An 18,676-nucleotide genomic window follows, 5' to 3' on the forward strand; every position below is an offset into this window, starting at 1 on the left:
AAGCTGCACTCTGTCACAGCCACATCTCTCTCCTCCGTGTGAAAATGGAAAACTAGATGGGAAAGGCTTCATAAGGACAGCTAAGGACATTTTTATGCAATAGCTTCTTTTGTGGTGTGTTTGGGGAATCAGCTGGAGTCTCAAACACTCTTAAGTGTAAGAACAAAGCTTGGTTTATCTTAGGTACCCAAAATATTTGAACATATTGCTCAGGTTTACTGATCATGACACTTAAAACTGAAAAAACTGGAAAATACCTGGTAGATTTGACTACTTAAAAGTCATCCAATACCAAATGATGAACTCTGTTTCACTAAAAAGCCATTATATTGTAATTGAGCAAAGCAAGATGGCCTAAATCATAATATCATTTAAACTTAGAGGTTGTGGCGAGACCTGAAATAAACATGCTTGAACTTTAATCAGCTATAGATAAGAATGAAAGAACCATCTAATGCACTATGTCTTTGTTCACATACATACGACCCCTTCAGACTCAAGCAAACACAAATGGTGAATACTGTTTCAAAGGTCTGAATATATAAATGAATCACATTAAAAGGTATGTCGTTTACCTCGAGACCAGTCAAAGCAATTAAAGACAATTCTCAGCCAAATGCAAATCCTCTTGGAATCACTTCACTGATTTGTCTTCATGCAGGAAACACTTTACCCGGAGATTGTACATAATGTGGACAAAAAAAATAACGATGCATGTCTATTAAGAAGGTCAAGGTAGTTTTTCAGTCCTTTAATCCTGTTAAAGTGCTTCAGCAGAGTTTGAGTTTAAAGGTGCAGCAGCTTTTATACATTATCCTCTGCACACTATACGGGATGATTGTGTAATTACCAGGAGATTGTTTCCACCAATTAAGTAACAGCTCACCCAAAACAGCATTGATAATAAGTTATTGAGTCATTTTTAATTCTACACACTAATGTCATAATGATAATTCTTATATTGTGAAACCTAACGGCTGTCATTAGTTCCTGGATCCTCCATTGATCCGGAGCCTGACTCCGTACCTGCACGTGTCAAACTGTCAAATGTGTCTAAGATAACTGAGCTGTTCACTGATTGCTATTTCAGTCTTCTGCTCAGATTGGCAATAGAAATGTTGCCTTGTTAAAATGACTGACAGCTGGGAAAAAGTGGAAATGCTGAGAGTCCCTAGAAACAAAGATGCCTTGCCTGTGTTTCTCCATCATCAAATACTGTTACCCAACTCTGTCCAGGAGCATGATGAAAATACCATTCAAAAGACCTACATCCAACCTGTTTCATCATAAACAGTAAGGGTTAAACAAGCTTGAATCATTATCAGCAGGTACATGATCCAGAGGTGTGTATCCTGGCTTCCTTGGTTGTGTCTGTAAGTAAAATATATGTCCCTCCATCCATTTTCTCTTTAACTGGGTCTGAGGTTAGTGGGCAGGCATTCATTAGAGGCAACCATTTGGCCTCCTTCGTCCCCTCTAAACCTTGATAATAGAAACCATTGGTATGTTGGATTTAAACCAACACACAGACATTTCAGACACGTCAAATTGCTGATAAATTGAATTTTAAATATTAAATTTGGTGTATATTTTAAGTAACACATGACAAAATACATTGAAATTGTCCATTGATAGCAAAGAATGGCCTAAACTGTGCAGCTGATACACCAACTATCATCACCGTATCACCGTACTATAACCAGCCTGTGTTGCTGGCGTGTCATTCTGTTTGGATGCATTTCTCATTGACTCATCCATTAGCCTGTCCACCCCTGGACATATGAACACATGTAAGGTGTAAATCTGTTCTCACCACTGGGCTCTCCATGATGCCTTTGAGGAAGATGAGGTCCAGGTCGTTGGCCGTTGTGGAGCTCGTGCTGTCACTCAGTGTGTCCAGGGCCTGGTGCATGGCTACACACACACACACACACACACACACACACACACACAAAAAGATAGTTTATTCACTCCACTCCCCTGCCTTAAATCTCTACAGTTACCCATGGGGAATAGACTAAATACAGAGAGGGAGTATTTTTGCAGTAGTACACCAGACATGGCTGAACAATTGAGGCTAGGCCAAGGGAGTAGGGGGGAGGAAGGAGAGGAGAGGGGAGCCGTGTCACATCCTTTCCCAGGCAATTTTACTTCCGTCAGTCATTTTACGTCAGTCAGAAGTTACAGTTTCTTTCTGCCTCATACACACATGTTCCCACACTCACAAACACTGCATAACTGTTGTAAAGTTGCAGAGGGAATAAACCTTTTAGCATATGAAGTTTTCATGTTTACCATTTTGTATTTCGCACCAAACTTCCATACAGACTTTATAAAACTAGATTTGGTTGACCATATGTTGTGGTATTGGAGGATCCTTGATTATAAACCCAGAAAATTAAACACATACACACACACACACACACACACATGCAGCCTCATCTCAAAGACGTACAAATCAAACTTCTTCACCACACACATCAATCAATAAGACTTCAGATCAATCACCAAATGGAAGGCAGGGTCAACAATTCGCTAAAGGTTGGGAAAGGTTTAGTCTGGCTTCATAGCATCTCCTCTGACGCATTAAGGTACCAAACACACTCCCATCAGCTTCCAGCAGGCATTAATCTCTGCAGACACGACCGTCAGTAGAGTGGCCATTTATTCACAGAACATTCGTCTGCTGTAATTTACTTAGCAGACACTGAGGTCTTTGTTTCCTAAAGCTAAATATACAGCAGCGGCTTTTAAGTTTCACAAAAGCAGACGGATTGGTGATTCAGCACAGGTCCTGCACGACTCACTTCACAGGGCAGGAAAAGGTGAATGGTCTAATTAGAGGGCCGCTAATTTGTTTTGTGTAAAAAGACTGTGTGCCTATTGCTCTCTGTGGATTCATTCTAACCAGGCTTTATAGAGGAAAATGACAGGATGAAATACATTTAGACTGTCTAATAAAAACACCCCTGTCTCCCTTTAAGTGTATAAAGTATATTTGACGCATCTTTTGGCAAAACTCTAACAGTAGGGACTAACAGTACAACTCAACACATATACAACATTTCCACTGACTGTGGTACAATGCCTGTCCTAATATGGATAGTATGTACGAGTTCTTTCTATTAAGCTGAGTTATAGGAGAGAGGTAGCAAGCCATATTTATACAAAAAATAAAATGACTAGCATGTGCACGATTGCAAGGAACATCTGATCTATGGTTCATCGATACAGATAGCCATGAATGTAAGTGAGAAATGGCACTAAAGCCAATAAATAACATGGCCATAGTGGCTCTGTGAAGGTGTTCTGAAGTACAGCAGTGCATGGAGCCACATGTAAAAACCAGCATGGCTCACAATGAAGCAATAATGTCAGCTACCTTCATCACCTCAGATTAGCTAGTTAGCATGCAGACAACTTGCACTAAACACAAAGTAGAAGTGATTTTTTAGGGTTATTTGAGCCTAAACCGGAAAAAGGAAATGTTAGAGACTCTTTAAAAGTGATTACAATCCATCATGAATCACGTTTAATAGCAATCCGTCCAACAGTTGTCTTCGTATACACAGTACAGGCTAGACATTGTTGAAAACACAAATGTCTGCCAGCTAGTGGCACCACAGGAAACACACCAACTTTGATATGCTTCACCCTCGGGGGACATGACTGTCTGAACCATTTATGGTCCGTACAACATTTCATTGCAATCGACCCACAGCTATTGAGCTATTTCAGTCGGGCCTCCATCAAACCATGCAAGTATACTGCACAAAAAGCCCTTCTTCAAACCAGAAAAGAACATGTGATTTGAGTTGTTACAGACTTGAAACACTAATGATAATCTGACAGTGCGGTGAGATAATTAGACTTAATAAGAATTTCTTCAAATAAGGATAATATGTTTTAACACAAGGTCAAGCAGCTCCAGTACATCATACTCAAAGGAGAATTGATGGCTAGTAAATGTCTAGTAAGTCTGAGCAAGATCAGGAGTGTGGTCAAAGTTTAAAATGATCCACAGAATATGAGGTAACGGACAAATTCACATACTCACTTTGGAAAAAAAGAGATTTGTGACTCTTTGGGATCATGAATAGGTCTTTCTAACCCAGAGCATGACACTATCGACTCTTTCAGAAACTGTTTCAAGTCGATATCGTGCAGCGATGACTGAACACATCAAAGGGAAGAGAAACTGATATTATGTCTGTCGATCTATCCTGTTCATTTCAACAATACGGAGTAGCAGTTAAGGTTTACAAGGGGTGTGCGTGTGTGTGTGCGTGTGTGTGTGTGTGTGTGTGTGTGTGTGTGTGTGTGTGTGTGTGTGTGTGTGCAGCTCAGATCTGTCGAAAAGCCGGCGAATTATTTATATTTCTCAGCACCGCAGTCGGAGGTTTGGCTTTTGTTGGGATGCTTAAAGAGAAGTGATGAGGTAACAGATATTTTCAGAATGAGCAGAAAGATCTATTTTTGGTCTTCTTGGAAGTATTTTTACAAGCACATTCACTGTAAACTCAAGCACAAGAGAGCCATCCCCATTGCTTTCAGTCAGATTAAAAAGCCCTAAAAAGCCAGAGGAAGACGACCTTGATGATCACAAAGTCCATCCGCCCTCCCTCTGAATAATTGGATAAGTAAATTAAATAAATAATCACATCAGTGTACCGCAGAGAAGTCGTGTTTCTTCTTCCAATTTCCCCTCGAACTCCAGCTCCGCTCCAAGCAGGAGGGTTGCCAGATTTGAGCCTGGCAGAGAATATCAGACCAGCAGGCTCGGCTTACAGGTCCTGCATTATTCTCTTTAATCACTGCAACTGTACGCCGCAATTGTTGCCACATCGGCACTTTTTCCCATGTTAGCGTTTCTCCTGGACAAATGTGGGGTTAGTTATGTCTTGCTTTCTTTCCCTTGTGTCTCGAAAAACTCTCTTACATGTTCTTCTCTCCATTTGAACACCAGCCCTAATCAGGAATAACAATCCTGATCAAATTAACCGATACTTTAGAGTAAGGCTGCACAATTAATAGAAATATGACCAAAATCGCAATATGGACTGGTGCAATATTCAAATCAGAAGCACAATATTTGTCAAAAGCTAATTATGTGTTCAAATAAAGTAATGTGGAGCTGCAGGGATACCCCAGCCTATAACTTGTATTGTACAGACTTAAAGGTCTCCTATTATGCAAAATGCACTTTTTTTGTGTCCCCGGTGTGTAAGGAGACTCACAAAGTGTCAGAAAATACAACCCTCTCTCTTTTCCTCCTTACCCACATCTCTAAAAACGGGGGTACAAACGAGCTGATCCAGATTTGCTGCCGATATGACGTCATAACCGAAAAGTTGGCTGGCTTTACATTGAACTCCTGGCAACGTCCCCCCCCCACGTGACACGTCTCAACCTATCAGCACCTCTGTGTATCTGCAGGAGGGACTTAGAGTTGTTGTATATATAATACATATAATGTCTCTGTTCTAGTGGTGAACACTGAGAAGTGTTTCAGAAATAATGCTGGATGTGGTTTGGAACATCATATGGCGTTTAAACACTGCAGTGTTTAGCTGAGTTTCTCCGTTAGAAACTTCTCTCTTCAGACAGCGAGATCATGACGCTCCAAACGGGCGTGGCCGGCTTCAGCTCAGCTCAAACTTAAAGCGTCAGTCACAGAATCAGCGTCTTCGAAAACGGCTCTGAAACTAAAATGCATGATCTGTTTGGCATTTTGAGCAAAACAAGTCAGAGACATGTTTTTTTAATATGCTTGAGACCTATAATATATGCCATAAAAGAGCATAATAGGAGACCTTTCACAAAGCATATGTTTGGTAGAGATCCTCCCTAAAAATAATATCCGTTCTAAAATTGTAATTGCAGTATTAATCCAAATAGATACATTTGTCAATTTGTTTTAATCAAAATCGTGCACATCAACGATGATGAAAACATCATGAGTGGTCTCGAGTTTTCCTTCACATATTCTGTAGTATTGTCGTTGCCTGGGAATCACAAAGGACTCAGGAGAAGGTGTCAAAGGGACCGGAGAATAATAACCACTTCCCCAGTTCTGAGTATGCCTGGGGTCGTTCTATTATTCATCGAGATCATTAAAAATCCAACTTGTCCTCCTTCTCGGGTCTCGCTGCTTTTTCTTCTCCCTACATGTATAGATAAATAGGGGTTGTTTCTATTATTTTCACCAGCAAGCATCAAAGCCCCGCCGACAGAGGATTTGTGATGCGGGTCAAAAGTTCAGACAGGAACAAGGCCTGAATGTCAGACTACTATACATTATTTATTTCCCCGTTTCTCCCACAGCAACTTTCTTTTGAAAATACCTTTCTCTTTAGCATTCAGGTGGACTCTTTTCAATCACTAACAGTATTGATCTTTATCCTGCTCCAGCTTCATATCAGGATCAAAATTGCATTTAGACATTTGCGTAATGATGCACTCAGGTTTGTTCCTCCTCTGAGCCTCTACAGGTGAGAGGCATCTTTCGCTCCAGTGACTTTAAATGAACGATATTATCCGCTGTAACTTTAGCAGGGGAGTGCTTAAAGGGGCAGACAGACTCCAACATGGACGTCATGTGCTCTTCGAGGGAAATGAAGAAAGATTTAAAGCACTTTTTATGCTTAAGATAGTCTTGTTTTTACAGTATTTCATTACTTCTGCTGGATTTAAAGGGGCAAACTCCTGAGAGAGGAACCATGATAGAGCAGGTAAATAATCTTGACAAAACTTATAAGAGACTGAAATGTTGTTAATCACGTTTTATTGGCTTGCCTAAATGTCAATGATTCATTTAATAGCGCTTTAGAGAAATCCTACCTAAAAGCTATTCTGTCCAGTAAGAATTAGCAATAATCTGCTGTCAAATCTAAAGCTCTTATCATGCTTGAGACGGTCTTATTTTTAAAGTATTTCACTAATTTATATCTAGCAGATTAAACCTGAAGGAGTAGATAAAGCAGATAAATAATCATGACAAAAATTCAAAAGGTCCCAAGTGACTGATATCTTAATTACAAAAGACAACCAATACCGCTTTATACAAAACTGACCTAAGAGCTATTTTTTCCAGTATGAATTAGCAATATGCTGTCAAATTAAAAGCTCTTATCATGCTTGAGACGGTCTTATTTTTCACTAGTATTTCACTAGCAGATTTAAAGGGGAAAGTCCTGAATAATCATGACAAAAATGAAAAAGGTCCCAAGAGACTGAGATGTTGTTTACAAAAGTTAACCCTGAATGAAAACTGACATTTAAGGAAGGCAACAAAACATGGTAATTGCTAATTGACTACCGCCTTAGAGAAAACCTACCTAAATGCTATTTTGACCATTATGAATGAACAATAACAACACTCTGCGGCGGCCTCTTGCATCCCCTCTCAAACAAGGGTTACGGGAATAAGAGCTTCCTTGCCATGGAGACAGCACAGGACATGTAATCACCAGGAACCCAGAATAAAAGCTGCTTTTCTCTCTTAAGTCTCACACGACTTCACCTCCACGGAGGGTAACAATTGGACTCAATGTCATGCAGGCCACCGAACAATCTTGGCTGTTATCGTTTGTGGTAAGAACACAGCGGGGCAACATGAACCTCTTAGCCAGCACTTAGTGAAGGTTGCTCTGTTGCTATGGAGCGGAGGTTATAGAGAAAACACAGAGAGGATGGAGAGGAGCTGAGTGGAGGGTGGAGCGTGGAGGAGGAGATGTGGGAGATGCTGTTGTGTTGGTGTTTCCTCATGGGGACGTAAACAAAGCGTAGTGCCGTGTGCAGCGGACTCTGCTTACAGTGGCTGGCAATCACAACAGTCTGGGTTACTGACAGTCATTGAGATAAAGGGGCTTAACTAGTAATGGAAATACAGTCATTTCTCTTGGTTTTCTACAAGTTTGAATCAATGATATATCAATGACCCGATGTTTTTGATGGTGTGTATATTGGATTAGAAATGAAGTGTTTTATGTGCACATCAATGGTGTGCAAAGGTTTATATCCCACAGTTTCTCTCCCACACACTCCGCCCTGCCTGAAACGCCTTCATTGGACTCTGTTTACTTCCTGAACATTGTGACCATGTTACACTCGCAATTCTATTGGCTAGCGTTCCAACACTATACGTGATAGGCTAAGGGGCGGGACATCTCTAAGCGGTTGACAAATAACAACAGAGCCAGCCAGCTAACCAATCAGAGCAGACTGGGCCCTGGTTTCAGACAGAGGGTGAAAAGAGGTGCTGCAGCACAGGCAGTATGAGAGAAATAAAGAGCTTTTTGAACATTAAAGCATGGAGACATGTCACAGTAGAGACACTAAATACAAATATGAACCTGAAAATGAGCAGAATAGGTCTCCTGTGATTTTCTTTGACAGTAAATGTATTAATGAAAGGACACCATGATTGAGGTGAAATCTGACCCCCTATTTCTTTGGAGCATGCAAATTGGTTTTACTCATTAAAGCCTTTGATATTCATGCTTTGCAATAGTCTCAAATCGTAAAAACACTTAGGATGTATGATAAGCCTTTTCCTTCCTACATAAAGAGGCCTCACATGAGAATGGTCAGTCATCTTTTCCCTGAAGCAGATTAAATGTGTGTTCGGCTTGTTTCATGCTTTAATGAAAATCTTTTTGAACGAAATCCTAGATAATAAATTGGGTGAAAGGAATTCAGATGTTTTTTATGGATGCTCAAACATAATTTGCTTAGGTATTCATCACGAAACTCATCTCAGAAGTCCAGAATTTGAAGGCTTCTCACACCCCCTAAGAAGAAGTATATTCAGAAGCACTTTTATGTATCATCGTGTTTCTACTACAAACACATTTTGGACTTAAAATTCATTGAGTAGCCAGAGTCACACCGAGAAGAACATTGAAAGTCAGTGTTTGCAAAGCCCTGGTTGCGATTAATCACGTTACGTTCCAAAGGTAAGGGGAAAGTTAAGCTTTCAGTGTGTAGAGTGAGCCTCCAGTAATAACACTTCGTCCTGTGAAAACACTGACAGATTCTTTAAAAACTCATTGATATTCTCCTCGTTCCTGGAAACAATTGGGAGTCACAGCGGTGCCGTTTCCCCGTCACTATTAAAATGACAGGAAGAAGCATGTTACGGATGACACTTGAACTATTTCAAATTGTCACAAAGTCTCCTCTGTGTGATAAAATACCCATGGGCCTAGACAGACATTAAATACTTTAAGGTTGCTATTAGATTTGTTTCTGCTCCTTGCTCTCCATCAGAATATACAGTGGGGCAAAAAAGTATTTAGTCAGCCACCAATTGTGCAAGTTCTCCCATTTAAAAAGATGAGAGAGGCCTGTAATTTTTATCATAGGTACACCTCAACTATGAGAGACAAAATGAGAAAAGAAATCCAGGAAATCACATTGTAGGATTTTTAATGAATTTATTTCAAATGATTGTGGAAAATAAGTATTTGGTCAATAACAAAAGTTCATCTCAATACTTTGTTATATACCCTTTGTTGGCAATGACAGAGGTCAAACATTTTCTGTAAGTCTTCACAAGGTTTCCACACACTGTTGCTGGTATTTTGGCCCATTCCTCCATGCAGATCTCCTCTAAAGCAGTGATGTTTTGGGGCTGTCGCTGGGCAACACGGACTTTCAACTCCCTCCAAAGATTTTCTATGGGGTTGAGATCTGGAGACTGGCTAGGCCACTCCAGGACCTTGAAATGCTTCTTACGAAGCCACTCCTTCGTTGCCCTGGCGGTGTGTTTGGGATCATTGTCATGCTGAAAGACCCAGCCACGCTTCATCTTCAGTGCCCTTGCTGATGGAAGGAGGTTTTCACTCAAAATCTCACGATACATGGCCCCATTCATTCTTTCCTTTACACGGATCAGTCGTCCTGGTCCCTTTGCAGAAAAACAGCCCCAAAGCATGATGTTTCCACCCCCATGCTTCACAGTAGGTATGGTGTTCTTTGGATGCAACTCTGCATTCTTTCTCCTCCAAACACGACGAGTTGAGTTTTTACCAAAAAGTTCTATTTTGGTTTCATCTGACCATATGACATTCTCCCAATCCTCTTCTGGATCATCCAAATGCCCTCTAGCAAACTTCAGACGGGCCTGGACATGTACTGGCTTAAGCAGGGGGACACGTCTGGAACTGCAGGATTTAAGTCCCTGGCGGCGTAGTGTGTTACTGATGGTAGCCTCTGTTACTTTGGTCCCAGCTCTCTGCAGGTCATTCACTAGGTCCCCCCATGTGGTTCTGGGATTTTTGCTCACCGTTCTTGTGATCATTCTGACCCCACGGGGTGAGATCTTGCGTGGAGCCCCAGATCGAGGGAGATTAGCAGTGGTCTTGTATGTCTTCCATTTTCTAATAATTGCTCCCATAGTTGATTTCTTCACACCAAGCTGCTTACCTATTGCAGATTCAGTTTTCCCAGCCTGGTGCAGGTCTACAATTTTGTCTCTGGTCTCCTTTGACAGCTCTTTGGTCTTGGCCATAGTGGAGTTTGGAGTATGACTGTTTGAGGTTGTGGACAGGTGTCTTTTATACTGATAACGAGTTCAAAAAGGTGCCATTAATACAGGTAACGAGTGGAGGACAGAGGAGCCTCTTAAAGAAGAAGTTACAGGTCTGTGAGAGCCAGAAATCTTGCTTGTTTGTAGGTGACCAAATACTTATTTTACCGAGGAATTTACCAATTAATTCATTATAAATCCTACAATGTGATTTCCTGGATTTTTTTTTCTCATTTTGTCTCTCATAGTTGAAGTGTACCTATGATGAAAATTACAGGCCTCTCTCATCTTTTTAAATGGGAGAACTTGCACAATTGGTGGCTGACTAAATACTTTTTTGCCCCACTGTAATTACCATCAATCCCTCAGGAAGCGAAAGATGAACGTCTAAAGATGAAGTCTAAGACAATGGGGCAGAACTTTATTGGATTGGAGTATATTCCATTCAAAGGAACCAGAGCTCATTTATCATTTCTGACTAAAAGGTATGACAAAAGGGGACCTATCATGCTTTATGTGGTTTCCCCTTTCCTGTAGTGTGTTGTATAGGTTTGTGTGCATGTTAATGGTCTGCAAAGGGTAAAATTCTCTCCCACACTCTGAAACGCCTCCTTTGGACTCCTTATCACACTTCTGTTGGCTAGCGCTAAAACATATTGTACGTAGGAGGCTTGGGAGAGGGACATCTTTAAGCGGTTGACCAATCATAACAGAGCCGGCCAGCTAACCAATCAGAGCAGACTGGGCTCTGGTTTCAGACAGAGGGTGAGAAGGGGTGCTGCAGCACAGGCAGTATGAGAAAAATAAAGAGCTTTCTGAACTTTAAAGCATGGAGACATGTCACAGTAGACAGTAACTACTAATATGAAACCTGATAGTGAACAGAACAGGGCCTCTTTAAAAGTTCTTGATCCTTTCCATGATGTCTTTAAGTCTGAAGTCATTTCTGAGCATATAGAATACAAGTTATACAGCTGCTCTCCTAACGTCAGGACATTGAACTCAACATCCCCCTCACGGAGGATCACAGAAAAGACAAGCTCATCATGACCGGCTCACGCACTGCTGTGTGAAGCATGTGTGGGCACATCGATGGTGTAATGTACTCGTGTGGTGAATTTGGTTTGAACAGGCTTGCCATTTTTAGCTCTCCTACTCCTCTTAGAAAAATGGCCAGGAATTTTGGAATAACTTCTGCACAGACGCTGCTGTAGACAACAGCATACATGTGAGGTGAGATAGCTTTGTGTCTTGAAGTCAACATTGGGATGTATGTGTTGAACTGAAATGCTCTTGTGGCATGAGGTGGATTAGTCCTCTGATTAGTCCTCTGCTCAGGTGGAGTGGATGGAGCTGTGCTAGGAATAAAGTGAGGTCAAAAAAGCCTTTGCTCTTACCACTATGTATTCAAGAAATATTGGCAGTATGAGAAGACCAGGAAAGCTTCTTTTGTTTTACCACCGCTAAGACGGAGGATTTAGTTTCAGTCAGCAATATGACATAAAACTTGGTGGAATGGTGTAGCTCTTGGCCAGGCATGTGTGCATCATGGGGGCGGATGCACACATTACTTTTTACTGATTGAAACGGCCTTGGCGGAGGAGGAAGTACCCTTCTAGTAAAAACTGTTGTTATGATTTAGAAGTGTTCAGCAAGTGGTATTTGGAGCTGATTATGGAGCAGGACGTTGTCGCTTTCCCAAATGTGTCGATGAAATGATATCTCTGAGGCTGACATGAAAGTGTTCTCCCAAACTGACAACATCTAATCATCCGAAATAACTGAAATCTGCTGAGCTACGGCGGATCAGAGCATTATCTCCTCCAGGAAACAGAAAAGAAACCAGGACTCCTTCACACTGTCAGATCATTTGGCAACCTCTTCAGGAGAAACACTGTAACCCTGACCTCCTCTCTCTCTCGGGTAGGCAGTCAGCAGGACGAGGGACATTAAAAGCTGCCATTTAAGCCATCCCATTGCCATGGTGATGCTCGTTCCAAGCTGGCACAATATGGGAGCGGGCTGGACTTATTAGCTGGCTTAAGGTCACAGCTGGAGACAACACTTGTGATATTTGTTGACATTTTGCAAACGGACAGTGGGCTTTCGTTACACCTCAGCTCGTGGCCACACAAAGTCTGGGTGAGGGATCTCTGCCTGGCACTGGCCTATATGAGGCATTTACTCTATCCAGGATATGGTTAAACAATAAACTCCAGCATGTGCAATTCGCTCTGCATTGGGCAATCGAATAGGACCCAGATTTTCCTCGACAAAAACACACCAGTTGGCTATCTTGGCTCCATGATGGTGGAATGAGTTCTCCATTGATATCAGGACAGCAAAAAGTCTATTCATCTACCACAGCAGACTGAAAACCCATCAGTTTTTGCACTCAACTAAATAAAACAAGCCTTACACACTTAAAAAAGTGTAATTGCATTAATATCTCCTTGTGTAATTGTCTGAAAAAGAAGAAGTTAATCCAGCAGCACTTGCAGTGGATTGAAAGCTCAAGTACTTGCAGTAATCTTGCTTTTAGGAGTTCATATCTTCATGGTCGATGGCAGTTAAAAGCATCAGTTATGGGGGGGGGGAACACAAACAAGTTTATCAGCAAAACTTTCCTTTAGGAAGGAAACATTTAAACTTTGGCTGGGCATCTATTTCTCCCGGTGCAGTTAATGAAACGGCATACAGATCGTCGGGGTGCGATACGGATGAAATAATTGCCAGTATCAACACATTATCGGATGGCCTCAACCAGAACAGAATTAAATTGTCCCATTGTCTCGAAACTCGGTGATTATCTTTGACAGCTTAATCTTAGCAACACAGTGCACTCAACGGTCCTTCATCCGTGTTTGATCACGGGTTCATTAGTCCGGTACAGGAAAACTGAATATTCCTCCTATAGTGTGTGGATTAGGAGTGCGTGTGTGGGAATGTGTGAGTCTGACACTTTCAGACGTGCTGTCTCTGATCAGAACACTGTTGCATATGAATGAAGCCCTACCTACTCTCCATGAATCCACGCCCGCATACACACACACCACACACACACACACACTGAAGTGATAGACAAGCTTTGACACAAAATGTGATTCATTATGGCTGTCACCTCTGTCTTGTCAGGCTGCAGAGGATATGTTGGTACACTGTGTGACAGGCAGTACACTTGGCAATGATGACGCTGTCTTTACCTAATGTAACATGACATCAGGAAAAGACGTATGCACAGCGCAGTACATAAATAGATACGGAGGACTCATAGCATATTACTGTGTACTATACAACCCTGTGCAGTATTAATGAAGTCCCATCAATTATGAATTCAATGTATGGTACTTTCTATTCCATGTTGTGCGAGCAAATATTAGCAGTGCATTACCATTCAGTACGACACATATGGACTTACACACACTGCTCCTGCTTGAATGACTTTTTTCGCTTTCTTTACTGTACTTACCTCAGAGTGCATCACTTTGTCTCGCACTCTATATTTATCTCAGTTTACATAAAGCTTTGAATTAATAAATAATGCTAAGTGTGGCATGTTTTCACTGCACCTGGCCGTTTCCCTTCATGTCTTTGTAGCCTGCCGCCACAGATTCCTGTACATCACATGCTGCCCTGGGTCCTAATCTGTCTGGGATGATTTTCATCACACTCTGGAGCTTTTGAACCAGCACATCACGAGCAGGTGCAATGCGAATTTAAAACACAAACAAGCTCGAAACCAGCAGTATTTACATACAGTTGGCTTTAAGTGGCAATTTAACAGTGATTCAATCAGCTTTCCCCAGTTCCTGTACAGTATATCTTCCCTTACCTCTGACAAATAGCTGGAGGACTGTTTTGTTTCGTACTCTGCATCCCTAACACACCCAGCAGGTAGGGTTCTTACCTTCTCCCCCAAGCTTGATTTCCAGGCCCTCCAGGGAGTTGGCAGAGTCCCCTTCCTCCAGGGAGAGCCGTCCAAACAGGCTGCCAGCCATGGTGAGCAAACACCTCTCTACAGTGAGTGCACACACTCACAGTAACACACCCAACACCGTATCTAAGCTAGACTGAAAGCTCTCTCTCCCCTGATTCTCTCCTCTTCCTTGCTAAACCCGCTCCTTCCTCCCTCTTCACCTGCTCTTGACGTGGGAGCGTATAAGCGTTGCCTGGCTGAGCGTCTCCTATTCCGCATGAATGAATGGAGACCGGAGAGAGGGTTGTGTGCTTGAGCAGAGAAAGGTGGGTGTGGGGAGTGGGGAAGAAAGAGGGAGGGAAGTATGATGCTTTCTCTAGGAGGAGGGAGAAAAGAAAAAAAAGGGAGGCAGGGCGATTCTCCCTCCAGGCTTCCCCGTGGGGGTTAACTGGGGGAAAGAGCAGCAGAAGGCTTGTAGGGAGGAGATTCGGTCAAGGAGATGGTGTGTGTGGTGCTGACACACATAGGAGTAATGATCCTCCATCACAAACACAGGTTCAAACACAGCCAGCCTCGCAGATGCATGTGAAGAGCGCACAATTGTATTTGTGCTTTCTGCTCATAAATCAAATCAAAAAAGCTTCTGTTTAAAATCAAAATTGACCCTGTTTCAACCCCTCTCCCTCTCTGCAAAAACAGCCTTCATGGAAATGCTCCTTCTTAAAAACACATGAATTGGTTGGAGAAACAATTTACTGTGTGTTACTAAAAGTGCCAGTCATCTAGAGTCAGCCCTCTGCTGCTGCACCCATCAGCACTGACTGACGGCTCATTACAAAAAAGAAACTCCACACACATTTCAACTCTCGGCGGAAGTGCTTTTCTCCCTTCATCCGACAGCTGCCTTCTGCGATTTATAACCTCACGATCAAATACTATACAGCTTTGAGATTTGGGCCTCTGTTAACCAACTGAGACTCCTAATTTCCCAGACATCTGGCTTTGGCTTTTCAATCTTTTATGCGTCTGAATCAAGTGCCCTGAGTGCCGTAAGAAGAGGAAATGCCTGTAATTATGGCAATTTGCCAGGTCAGAGACTAATGTGAAATATAATTCTACCGCTGCCAAAGTACTGCAGTTTCAACTTTGATATCAGAGCCAAGGTGTGCATGTAAAAATTCCCTTTGATACAATGCCACCAAAAGAGACCGCTCAAATTTAACTTGGATTCTGTGGAAACTATTTACCAACACAGTAATACTTTTTTTGTTTTATAGGCAAAAATAGTAAAGTATTTCTCTTAAAGCCTGAAGTTCAGCGCAAGATATGGTGCCATTTTTATCTTACTTAAAGAGGCCCTGTTATGCCTCGAGGAATTTTCCGTTTCCTGTAGTGTGTTGTAAAGGTTTTAATACATGTAAATGGTCTGCAAAGGCTAAAATCCCCTCCCCCCCCTGCCTGAAACTCCTCCATTAGTCTCCTTTCCCTGTAACATAGTGACATAATAACACTCATGCTTCCATTGATTAGAGCTATCATTGTACGTGATAGATTAAGGGGCGGGACATCTCTAAGAAGATGACCAGTCATAACAGAGCCAGCCAGCTGACCAATCAGAGCGGACTGGGCTCTGATTTCAGACAGAGGGTGAAAAGAGGTGCTGCAGCACAGGCAGTATGAGAAAAATAAAGAGCTTTTTGAACATTAAAGCATGGAGACATGTCACAGTGGAGGCATTAAATGCATTCACAGCCGTCATGGAGTAGTATTCAACTGTCTAATTGCCAAAGAAACCATGACCTATGAAACAAACTCAATAGAAAATCACTAACCCCTCTCTCTCTTTCACACAGTTCTATTTCCGTCATCATTGATCGGTTATCAATCCATAATAACGTCATTCGTGTGGAAGGGTGAGCATGTTTGTACTACAGCCGGCCAGTAGTGCAGATATGACGTACATGTGTGCGTGTGTGGAGGTCTGCGAAAGATACTACAGCAAATCCTTCGAGGCAGAACTGATCTAAGGAGTCTTAGTGCTCCATTAGCCAGCTCATTAAGTCACATTAGAGCTCTGGAGATGAGATACATGTCCCGAGTGCTGGAATAACCACTAACAGTTCAGCATCTCCTCCCTCTTGCCTCTCTCTGGATATCGCTCTCGCTGACTCACACAAACACACGAATAGCGAGAGATGGCCCCTCATCACAGCGAGACAAAGCCACTTACCGGAGTCAGAGCTGGATGTCGCCACAGGCATTTTAAGAGATGGTTCCTCCCGGTTTCCTCCTCAGAAATTGGTAGGTCAACTGCAAATGAAAGAGAGTAAAGGGAGATGCATTGAAAACACTAATGAAGCATCGATTGTGAATTTGAATGTGAAATCCCCTGGTTTTTAGACCACTGAGGCAAGATTAGGTCTTAAACAAGGGATGGTGGATAGAAGCTCTATAAATAGCCTAACAGAACTACTTCCCACAGATCCTCACACAGGGTTCGGTATATGCTTTTATGGCCTGTCACAATGTGATACATTTGAGGCGCTTCAAGTTCAATACAGCATGAAAGTCTAAATCCAGCCATGACTAAGACAACAAACCCTCCATAATTGCAGTCAATGGACTATTTATGTGCACCGCTCATTCTTAATTTGTCCAAACAAGCTCCCACAAAAAACCGCTGGCATCTAACTTTGTTAATACCTATAAATAGAGCAGCCTGTTGCTCTGGTAACGCCCAAACAGTGTTATCCGACATGTCCACGGAGGAGAACTATTAGCAACAGTTGGAAAGACCGAGTGAGTGGGAAGGCCAGCTCACATTAGCTTAGAGAGGATCTCTGTTGGTTCTAATTGATCCATTTAACTTCAGGAAGCAGGGAAAATAAACATTACAGACAGAAGAGATGAGCGTGTGCCGTCTTGAGATTTGTCAGGTGAGGCGGAATTTGCGAAACACCCTCGGTGAATAGCAATTACAAGTTGAGGAGGGGGGGGGCGTAAACAGAAGAGGCAATTAATAGTCATGAGGGGGGAAAACAGACAGAGGAAAAACAGGAGAGGGTTGACGAGAGGATTGTTAGGCAGGGAGACTGTGTGGAAACATGACGCGGGGGTCAGAGAGAAAAGGATGGGAGGAGGGGGGATGGCAGAATAATGGTGAGGAAGAAAAAGAGTGCGGCTGATGAGGGAGAGACAGCGGTATCCAAGGATGCTAATTCCCGGTTGCCATGACAATAGATACAGTATCCACGGTGGAAGCGGTGTTGTGATGCCCAAAACCCGTTAACGTCACCATGTGCTCACTGTCTCTAAATAATAACCTCATTTCAGCCTCATCATCATTCATCAGATTTGGAGAGATGAACATTCAGGCACAGGGAATTATGGGAACATTTTTTACTATGCCTTCTGGAGGTTTCCCTTTCCTGTAGTGTGTTATAATAGCTTTGTGTGCATGTAAAGGGTCTGCAAAGGCTAAAATCCCAAAGTTCCTCCAGCGGGAGTTTCCCTGCCTGCCTTAAACGACTCCATTGGACTCCTTTGTTTACTTCCGTTACATAGAGACATCACTATGCAACACTTGTGCTTCTATTGGCTGGTGCTCCAACACATTGTACGTGACATCTCTAAGCGGTTGTCCAATCACAACAGAGCTGGCCTGCTAACCAACCAGAGCAGACTGGGCTCTGGTTTCAGACAGGGGGTAAAAGAGGTGCTGCAGCACAGGCAGTATGAGAAAAATAAAGAGCTTTTTGAACATTAAAGCCTGGAGACATGTCCCAGTAGAGGCATTTAACACTAATATGTAGTTCATTTGATTATCTGTGCACATATGTGTGAACCCACTGGAGAAGGGCATGGTACATGGTGTCCCCCGTTTGATCAAACCATTTGAGTTAAGCCCTGGGAAGCATTCGGACTGAATGTGGAAGTTATCTGGAACACCTGATTTATTGCTTTTTACTCCTCCATTTGATTAAGCGTTGGAATAATCCATGTGAAGATATTTCATACAGCTCATTACTCTAACGACAGGTAAGATTAAAAGCATCCTTAAAGAAATCTATTATCCCATTAATCCTCACAATAGTGCGCTTTATTCTGTCTGTGGTTGTTTTTAAGCATTGAACTCCCCCCTTTTTGCCTTATTTAATGCATGTATTTCACCTAACCCATATGTATCACTTATGTAATACCACAACCTGACATGACTTAGTCGGATTTGT

At 42.2% G+C, this 18,676-nt stretch overlaps 1 protein-coding gene across 1 annotated transcript in view; it reads right to left on the reverse strand.

Moving 5' to 3' along the window:
* Positions 1–14,711, reverse strand: part of mpp2b (MAGUK p55 scaffold protein 2b) — a 27,965-nt gene extending 13,254 nt beyond the window's left edge. The window contains 2 exon segments of the mRNA XM_063893709.1: positions 1,814–1,914; positions 14,439–14,711. Coding sequence (XP_063749779.1) covers positions 1,814–1,914; positions 14,439–14,529 — 192 coding nt within the window. The 5' untranslated portion in view covers positions 14,530–14,711.
* Between the last annotated feature and the right edge of the window lie 3,965 nt (positions 14,712–18,676).

This window comes from Eleginops maclovinus, chromosome 10 (genome assembly GCF_036324505.1).
Source record: "Eleginops maclovinus isolate JMC-PN-2008 ecotype Puerto Natales chromosome 10, JC_Emac_rtc_rv5, whole genome shotgun sequence".
NCBI classification, from domain to species: Eukaryota; Metazoa; Chordata; class Actinopteri; order Perciformes; family Eleginopidae; genus Eleginops; species Eleginops maclovinus.